This window comes from Tursiops truncatus, chromosome 10 (genome assembly GCF_011762595.2).
Source record: "Tursiops truncatus isolate mTurTru1 chromosome 10, mTurTru1.mat.Y, whole genome shotgun sequence".
NCBI lineage: Eukaryota > Metazoa > Chordata > Mammalia > Artiodactyla > Delphinidae > Tursiops > Tursiops truncatus.
In genome coordinates, this window is record NC_047043.1 from 22,567,996 (window position 1) to 22,577,136 (window position 9,141).

The following is a 9,141-nucleotide window of genomic DNA, read 5'->3' on the forward strand; positions in this document are numbered from 1 at the left end:
GAGACTTGCAAAAATATAAAAATCTGAAAAGCTCCACTTTTCCCACTACCGTGTTTATTTTGGGAAGTAGTTATTTTTCATATTAAATCATGGGTTATTAATATTATTCTAAATAAATTAATTTAAAAGTTTTAAACTCTATTATTTCTACTTTGGAAAGTACCGATAGAAGTATCCACATAAAATTATCTGGGGGGTCGTCACTAGTTTGTAAGACTGTATAAATATTCTGACCACAATGCTGTGAAAATCGCTGACTACACAGTCCCTGGGCCAGGACTCAGGGAGACACTGTGACAAAGAGCTCTCGGTGCAGGAGGGGAGGGATCAGGCAGAGTCCCAGGTCCCGGGAGGGGCAGGCTCTCAGGCTCTCAGGGTGTCAGGCGGTCTCTGGGGCGGGGACGCTCCGTGGTGGGGATTCCCAGTCTCCCGGAGTTTCACTTTCTCTCTCACAACCTGTGTCGGGCCCTCCTGCCTGGACACTCGTGACGCGACCCCACTTCTCACTCCCATTGCGTGTCCGGTTTCTAGAAGCCAATCAGCGTCCCCGCGGTTCCCGGTTATAAAGTCTCCACCGACTCGCCGCACGCAGTTTCTCCTCAGACGCCGAGGTTGTGGGTCATGGCGTCGCGAACCCTCCTTCTGCTCCTCACGGGGGCTTTGGCTCTGACCGAGACATGGGCGGGTGAGTGCGGGGTCGGGAGGGAACGGCCTCTGCGGGGAGGAGCGAGGAGACCCCGGGGGTCGGGGGTCAGGACTCCCAGGGAAGGAGCCACGCCGCCGCCCCCGGTCCAGACCCGCCCCCTCACCCCGGTCCCCGCCAGTCCCTCCCTTGCTTCCCGCCCCCTCTTCTCTCCCCGCGAGGTGCCGGCCCTTCTCCGACCTCCACACCTTTTCCGTCTCACGAGCCCCTCGCCCCCTCCCCCCTGCCGGCCCCGTCACCTCGGACCCGGGGACCCGCGGCGGGAGGAGGGTCGGACCGGATCTCACCCCTCCCCGCCCCCAGGCTCCCACTCCCTGAGGTATTTCTACACCGCGGTGTCCCGGCCCGGCCGCGGGGAGCCCCGCTTCATCGCCGTCGGCTACGTGGACGACACGCAGTTCGTGCGGTTCGACAGCGACGCCCCGAATCCGAGGATGGAGCCGCGGGCGCCGTGGATGGAGCAGGAGGGGCCGGCGTACTGGGATCGGGAGACGCGGAACTGCAAGCACGCCGCACAGATTTTCCGAGGGAACCTGAACACCGCGCTCGAATACTACAACCAGAGCAAGGCCGGTGAGCGACGCGGGCCCGGGTCCAGGTCACGACCCCCATCCCCAGGGACGGGCCGGCGTCGCCCCGAGTCTCCGGGTCCGAGGGTCACCCCAACATTGCGGGACCCGCCCGGCCCCGCGACTCGGGAGGAAACGGCGGGACTTTACCCGGTTTCATTTTCGGTTTGGGTTTAATCGCTGCGGCTGGTCGGGGCGGGGTCAGGGTCTCACACCGTCCAGCGGATGTACGGCTGCGACGTGGGGCCGGACGGTCGCCTCCTCCGCGGGTACAGCCAGTACGCCTACGACGGCGCCGATTACATCGCCCTGAACGAGGACCTGAGCTCCTGGACCGCGGCCGACGCGGCGGCTCAGATCACCAAGCGCAAGTGTGAGGCGGCCGGTGTTGCGGAGCGCTACAGGAACTACGTGGAGGTCTTGTGTGTGGAGGGGCTCCTCAAATACCTGGAGAACGGGAAGGACACGCTGCAGCGCGCAGGTACGAGGGGCCGCGGGGCCTCCCTGGTGTCCCCTCGGGCTGGAGCTGGCTTCCCACAAGGGGAGGAAATGGGGTCCCTGTGGGAACCCCGCCCCAACTTCTTGTCGGGAGAGGGAGGAATCCGCCCAGGTTTTCGTATTCTGTACAAGACAGTGACTCGCCGGTGGCCTCACTTCTCTGAAAGACAGTGAAGGAATCCAGTCTCTTTGGGGGAAGAAACAGGAAACCAACCCTGAAATAACTGACCAGCGGCGCCCTTTGACCCTGACCCCCATCTTGTGAACCATGACTTTCTCTCTCAAGCCTGTTCTCAGCCTAAGAACATCTTAGGAGGCCTGACTCTAGCTTTTCTGAGTCATTCAGCCTCCACCAAAGTCAGGACCATTACTCTGTATTCTCCCCTTTACATGGAGCCTCCTACCTTGGCTTTCATCCTTATTCTAGAACTTTCCAAGGACTGGGAGATCTTCCCAGACCCTGGAGTCCAGGCTGGTGTCTGGTGTTTTTGCTGCTTCTTTTCAAACCTGTTGTGCTGTTCATTCTCAGGATGGTCACATGATGCTGCTTCAGTGGCCCATGAAGGTAACACTAAGTGTGAATTTTCTGATTCTTCCTCCTCAGACCCTCCAAAGACACACGTGACCCACCACCCCAAATCTGACCGTGAGGTCACCCTGAGGTGCTGGGCCCTGGGCTTCTACCCTGAGGAGATCTCACTGACCTGGCAGCGTGATGGGGAGGATCAGACCCAGGACATGGAGCTTGTGGAGACCAGGCCTTCAGGGGACGGAACCTTCCAGAAGTGGGCGGCCCTGGTGGTGCCTTCTGGAGAGGAGCAGAGATACACGTGCCACGTGCAGCATGAGGGGCTTCAGGAGCCCCTCACCCTGAGATGGGGTAAGGAGGGACGTGTAGGGTGGAGCTTCCTCTCAGATAAAGCAGGAGCCCTTCTGGACACGTTCAGCAAGGTCAGGATTCGTGCCTGAGGTCAGGGCCCCTTCCCTTTCCTCCACAGAACCTCCTCAGCCCACCATCGCCATCATAGGCCTCATTGTTGGCCTGGTTCTCTTGGTGGTCACTGGAGCCATGGTGGCTGGAGCTGTGATCTGGAGGAAGAAGCACTCAGGTAGGGAAGGGGGGAGGGATCTGAGTTTTCTTGTGTCACAGGGGGGTTCAAGCCCAGGTGGAAGCTTGCCTGCGTGTGTATTGGGCAGCACCATTCAGAGACATTGCTTGTCAGTCTGCAGACTGGCAGTTATCCTTTTGTAAAGCACGTGTGGAAATGAAAGACAGGTTTTTTCACCTTCATAATTCCAGTTGGGGACCAGGTTACCAGCACTTGAAGGTCAGAGAGGGAAGGTTCCTGCTGAGGACGGACCCCCAGGAGGGAAGAAGTTGATCCAGTCCCCGCACATCTCCTTTCTTCATGTTCCTGATCCTATCATGGGTTTTGGTCAACAGTTCTGGAAAGTTCTCTGTGGTCCAGGACTAGGGGGTTCCTCTAGGATCTCACAACTCAGTCTTCTCCCTGGCCTCTCACGTGATGTTTTCTTCTTACAGGTGAAAAAGGGGGGAGCTACACTCAGGCTGCAAGTAAGTGTGCAGGGGCTGTGATGCCTGAGACCCTTGTGAGGGTGCAGACAAGAGGCCATGGCGGGGGGCTCAACCTCCTAAAGTTCCTTCTCTAGTTTCTCTCCTGTGGGTTCTGACCACATCCTGGTTTTGTTCTCCCCCAGACAGTGACAGTGCTCAGGGCTCTGATGTGTCTCTCACGGATCCTAAAGGTGAGACCCTGTAGGGCCTAGATTGGGAGAGATGTTGGGGTGGAGGAGATGCCCCGGGTGGTGGGGATCCTTGAATGGGACATTTGAGCATGTGGGGGGCTGTTGGGAAGGTCAGCACTTATATGACTGACCTGAATTTGTTCATGATTATTTTCTTTCACAGTGTGAGACAGCAGCCTCGTGGGACTGAGTGATGCACGGTCCCACTTCTGTGGCTTCAGATCCCGTGACTCCTCTTTCTGCAGCTGCATCTGAATGTGTCTGTGTTTCTCGTAGCATAATGTGAGGAGATGGGGAGACTGGCCCTCCCCTGCCCACCACGACCCCTCCCCACCCTGACCTGTGTTCTCTTCCCTGATCCACTTGCCTGTTCCAGCAGAGGCAGGGCTGGGCCACCTCCATCCCTGTCTTAACTTCGTGGTGCACTGAGTAATAATGTCTTATCTTGCCTGTTGGAAATAAAATCTGTATATGAATTTTGTTTTTTCTAATTCCTGCTATGAGGCATTGATGGGATAATAAAAGAAAGGATTCTTAAAGTTTGAGAGAGAAAATAAATGGAAGCGCTGAGAACCTTCCAGAATCTGTGTGCTTGCTGTGCTCTGTCTGATGCAGGTGGGACAGGAGGAGGCGGTGAGGAGTTGAGTGTGGACGCGGCCTGTGCCCACTCCGTGCTCACTGCATCGTGGGCTTTGATGGGGTCACTGCTCTGCCAGGTCATCTGCTCTGTTCCTTTGTCCTCGTCACTTCAGTAGAACCTTGCCCCACCAGGACCTGTGATCTCAGAGGCTCAGAAATCAGCTGGGCCTCGTACTGTCTCCAGGACTGTGGGCAGCAAGGGCTTCCTGTAACCAGGTAGCCTTGGCTCGGGCCTTGCTCCCATCCTCGGACCCTGTCTTTATCGTGCGTGTTTATATTTTGCTTATTTAGTTGTTGTTGTCGTTGGAATAATGACTGTTGTTTTTCATGTGCAGAGTTTGGTCTCATTCTTCTCTGGGTGTCCCCATCTCTGACAGCAGCCGGAGTCATTTTGCCTGTCTTGTCCCCACAAGTCCAAGGGGGCCCTGCACACAGGATTCTCAGTAGTATCAAGAGAGCAATTTTCAGCCTCATCCAGCTCTTGCCCTCCTTCTAGAGATGTCTGCTGGATTCTTCTTTCCAACTTTTCCTCATGTTTTAAAAGGACCCAGATTCTGGAATTAGCAAACAGAAGGGACCCAATAGTCTCTCATCTTGACTTAATTCTTGCTGGATTTCTCTCTTCTCTGCAGCCTGGCCCCTCTTCTGCCCTTAGATCTTCTAAGCCTAGTGCTGACTCCAATCCAAACTGATGGATTTAGAAAGCAGAGTCTAACAGAGTCAGGGTATGTTGGAATATAGGACGCATAAGTGCAGGATATTCTTTTCTGAAGCGAGAAGGAGCATGGTGTGTGGTGTGCAGACTGATTGGTGTGGGAGGGAGGGGAGATCAGCCCTTCTGAGAAAAGTACAGGCGGCATTGATGTCGTTGCAAATGGATGTTGTGCTGTAGCTGCCACAAGACAGCATGTGGCCTGAGGTCACGTTAATAAAGACACTGTCTCTAGAATAGGGAGGTGCTCTACACTGATCATTCAATTGATATTTTTGTGTGCCAGATACATGACACACTATTTTTGCATCTAGGAAACCTCAGGGAACTAACAACAGACAAAACTTGTCAGCCATGTGGAGTATATGCTCTAGGGGAAAGGGCAGAGTGCACTATGAGACTAGTAAGTGAGGGCAGTGTTTACATTGGAAGTTGGTAAGTGCTTTGAGGAAGGTGACCCAGCGTGTAGGTGTGTGGGGACAGGGATGATGTCTTTTACTAGGGTGGTCAGTGTGGGCCTGATTGAGAAGGTGACCTTTGAGTAGAGATGTGAAGGACATGAAGGTATGTCCACGAGGATGTCTGGGGCAAGTTCTCTCCAAGCAGGGGAGCCTCCAGTGCCAGTGCACTAGGGCAGGAGAGTGTCTGCGTGTTCAAGGAAGAGTGAGGAGGCCATCGTGGCTGGAGGAGAGAGGAACTGAGATGAGATGCAGTGTCCGGACAGATCATATAGACCTAGACAATATTAGAAGGGTTTTGATTTTGTCTGAGTAAGGTGCGGAGTCTACAAGATGTTTTTTTTGGTTGTTTTTTTTTTGCGGTACGCAGGCCTTTCTCACTGTTGTGGCCTCTCCCGTTGTGGAGCACAGGCTCCGGATGCGCAGGCTCCGCGGCCATGGCTCACGGGCCCAGCCACTCCGCGGCACGTGGGATCTTCCCGGACCGGGGCACGAACCCGTGTCCCCTGCATCGGCAGGCAGACTCTCAACCACTGCGCCACCAGGGAAGCCCCTACAAGATGGTTTGAACAGAAGATTGACCTGGTGTGACTACTCTCTAGAAACATCTGATTGCTGGGCAGAATCAGGAGGTGAAGGGCAAGAGATTCCATAGAGGAAACTGTAGGAAATGGTGCAGTGTCCAGGCTGGAGATACTGGTGATTGTCTGGGGTGTGAGCAGGGAAAGTAATAGTAACTGATTGGATTCTGGATATATTCTGAAAGTGGCGTTTTACAGCAATTCCTAATGGATGAAATTTGGGTTATAAGAAAGCAGAATGAAGGAAGACCCCAAATTTTGAGATTTGCAAGTAGACATGTCGGGCACCTTCCGCAGAAATTGGGAGACTCTGGAAGCAGCATATTTGAGGAGGCGGCAGCACTGGCATTCACTTTAGGAAAGTACAAACTGAGTCTGGGGTTCAGGTGAGATGACCTGGCTGGGGAAATAGTTGGAGGAAGTGACATCCTATAAATGAGGTTTAAAGCTTTGCAAACAGATGAGGTCACCAGGGGAGAATTGGCTACAGAAGAGGAAGGACAAGGACTGAACCCTGGACCCCCCAGCGCTATGCGATCTGATCAGCCCACACACCCAAGCAGACCGCACGGTTCTGAACACCGAGTCTAGACGGCAAAGAGACCAGGGGGTCCCGATCTTCCTGTGCACCACCTGCACACCTCAGGTGGAAGGGAGCGTGAGAATCTGCATTTTAAACAAGTTTGGTGCTGATGTTGCTGGTCTTCAGATCACACATTGAGTAGCAACGATGTAGACCAGGATTCCCACGTGGCTGTGCATCAGCCTCACCTGTAGGGCTTGTTCATAAGAGATTCCTGGACCTCATGCCCACATTCAGAGATGGCGGGTCGGGGAAGAGGCTGAGTACTTTGTCAGAATCCCTACAAGCAGTCCAGAGGCTCAGGCAGATTGGGATCCACTGAGGTCAGGGATCAGAGAGTAATCAGGGTGGGGCGGGGTTTTAAATCCACACTGAAATCTTTCTTCCCTGGGAAGAAAAACGCAGGACATTTTCTGGGAGATACGTGTTTTCTCTACCATGCAGTATAGCCAGGTGGAAAATTTAAGAAGCAGTTATCCACTCAGCATAAAGAAAAGCTTTTGAGTTCTAAGAGGGTAGACCTAAATTTTCTCCACACACACGAAAAAGGTGATAACGTGGCATGATACAGTTGGAAGCTAATGCTACAGTGGTAATTATTTTGCAATATAAAGTGTATCAAGTCAACAAGTTGTATACCATAAACTTACTTAATATTGTAGATCAATCATATCTCAATAAAGCAGCGGGGAAGAGTCTCTGAATCCCTGCTCTCTCAGAGTTTCGCTACATGGTATTCTCATGCAATTCTTTATGGGCAAAAAAGGGTTTCAAATTGTTCTAAATGGAACGGGGGGGGGGGGATGGTGCGCGGGGAAGAGAGATTGTAGTTTTGTTTTATTTCAGGAAAAAGCCACAGAACAGCCCTGAGACTACACAGCCAGGAACAGAATCCACAATCCCACCCAGGTCGGGTCCCACAGAGGAACCGCTGCCCCTGCAGGTGGGCACAGATGCCACTTTTCACAGCACTGTCAGCCCTGATGCTGGACAGCGCGCCCTGCGGCTCGTCCTGCTGTCTCTGCTGCTCCTGACAACTGGATGACACTACTGCCGCCTCTGCCACATGTGCCAAAGCGTTCAGCACAGTTCCCGCCTCTCTGTGTCACCACGTCCTGAGTCAGAGTCCAGCATGGGGTCACCTGCCTGGTGGAGCCTCAGGCTGTTTCAACCTGCCAGAATGTTCGGAAGCAGGTTTTTCTCTCCTGTGGAAGGAGGTGGTCTCTACCTCCTACCAAGATCTTCAAGTTTGAAATTCCCCTAACTTGGGAAGAGGGTACAGATTCTAGGGGTGGAGGTTGAAGGTGAGGAAGGGAAAAAGAATGACAAATTTCAATTTTTGCAGCAGTGATCTAGACGAGAACTTGACCTGGTACATTGTAAGCAGTCAGGTTGGATGGATGAATAAGTAATAAATGACATCTTTCAACTTCTTCTGTGATGTTCTGTTATGGGGTCTAGCTTCTGTCTACTCCAGTTTATACTCAGATAAGCAGAGTGCATTTTTCAATAATGAAATGATTACTCAAAATGTCCTCTCCCTACCTTTGTCTCTTTCTAAGCTTCAAAAAACAAGATCTATAAGTCTTCATGGGATCCATACATAAACACTGACATTTTATACTGTTTCATATTTCTTTGTACATGCACATCTTTCTGGGGAAAGTATCCATATCACTTATCAGTTTACATGTGATCCCCACAAAAGTCTTTAAAAAGTATCAGTACTAGTTTAGACACCAAGTTACTCAATCTCTGGTGCATGAGGAACTAATGATCCAACTGTCTTAGATCTAATGACATGATATACATACATGCTCATCTTTTTCTTGGCAATTACCAGTCTGGGACAAGATAAAGGTAGAAGTTTACTTGCTTACACTCACTTTCAATGTCTGTATTGAGCTGAGAGCAAACATTTCACAAAGCAGCACTGGCTCACACAAGTGATAAAGAATCATTGCTTTGGGTGGACTTGTATTCTCGCACCTACCATGGTGCCAGATAAATAGCAGGAGTGAAAAAATAGGTCATGGAGACTCCATTCCCAGTACCGCGACAGAACTTGTTTTAAGGCTGCCTCTTCCAGTGAAAACAAATAATAAAGTATAAAAGGCTTCCATAGGTACAGTACCAAGAGAATAACTGTTTAGGCCAAAATATAAACGTGGGTAATAACCCAGAGGGAAAAGTTGTTTTTATCCTTAGGGCATCATCCAAATCTGGAAAAATCTTACCTTTGGTTTTCTCAAGCTTATGAGCTGTAATTGGAAATGTCACCCAGAGAGCTCATATTGTTGTATTTTTGTTTGTTTGTTTGTTTGTTTTGCGGTACGCAGGGCTCTCACCGATGTTGCCTCTCTCGTTGCGGAGCACAGGCTCCAGACGCGCAGGCCCAGCAGCCACGGCTCACGGGCCCAGCCGCTCCGCGGCACGTGGGATCCTCCCGGACTGGGGCACGAACCCATGTCCCCTGCATCGGCAGGCGGACTCTCAACCACTGCGCCACCAGGGAAGCCCCTCATATTGTTTTTTTTAATCTGTGAAGTAAAAGCTTTTACTAAGAAAGGCTTAGTGGAATCCCCTGAAAAAGCCTCCCAAGCTCAGCCACGACAGAACATTAAAGACAAT

General features: G+C 52.0%; 1 protein-coding gene and 1 long non-coding RNA gene across 3 annotated transcripts; both read left to right on the plus strand.

The window, feature by feature from the left end:
- Positions 1-492: 492 nt before the first annotated feature.
- On the plus strand, positions 493-4,013 carry LOC117313795 (BOLA class I histocompatibility antigen, alpha chain BL3-7-like). 2 transcript variants are annotated; one of them, XM_033863916.2, is made up of 8 exons: positions 504-685; positions 1,007-1,276; positions 1,478-1,753; positions 2,375-2,650; positions 2,769-2,879; positions 3,314-3,346; positions 3,490-3,537; positions 3,701-4,013. In XM_033863916.2, the coding sequence occupies exons 1-8, from the start codon at positions 622-624 to the stop codon at positions 3,703-3,705; spliced, it is 1,083 nt and encodes a 360-aa protein (XP_033719807.1). In that variant the 5' UTR covers positions 504-621; the 3' UTR covers positions 3,706-4,013. The 2 variants fall into 2 exon arrangements, with proteins under 2 accessions (XP_033719809.1, XP_033719807.1); XM_033863918.2 differs by lacking the exons at positions 3,314-3,346; positions 3,490-3,537; positions 3,701-4,013 and adding an exon at positions 3,071-3,307 and having other exon boundaries at positions 493-685.
- An 895-nt stretch (positions 4,014-4,908) lies between these two features.
- LOC141279715 (uncharacterized) lies at positions 4,909-8,087 on the plus strand. The gene is made up of 2 exons (XR_012334391.1): positions 4,909-5,978; positions 7,357-8,087. It is a non-coding gene; the product is annotated as an uncharacterized lncRNA (long non-coding RNA).
- The last annotated feature ends 1,054 nt before the right edge of the window (positions 8,088-9,141 follow it).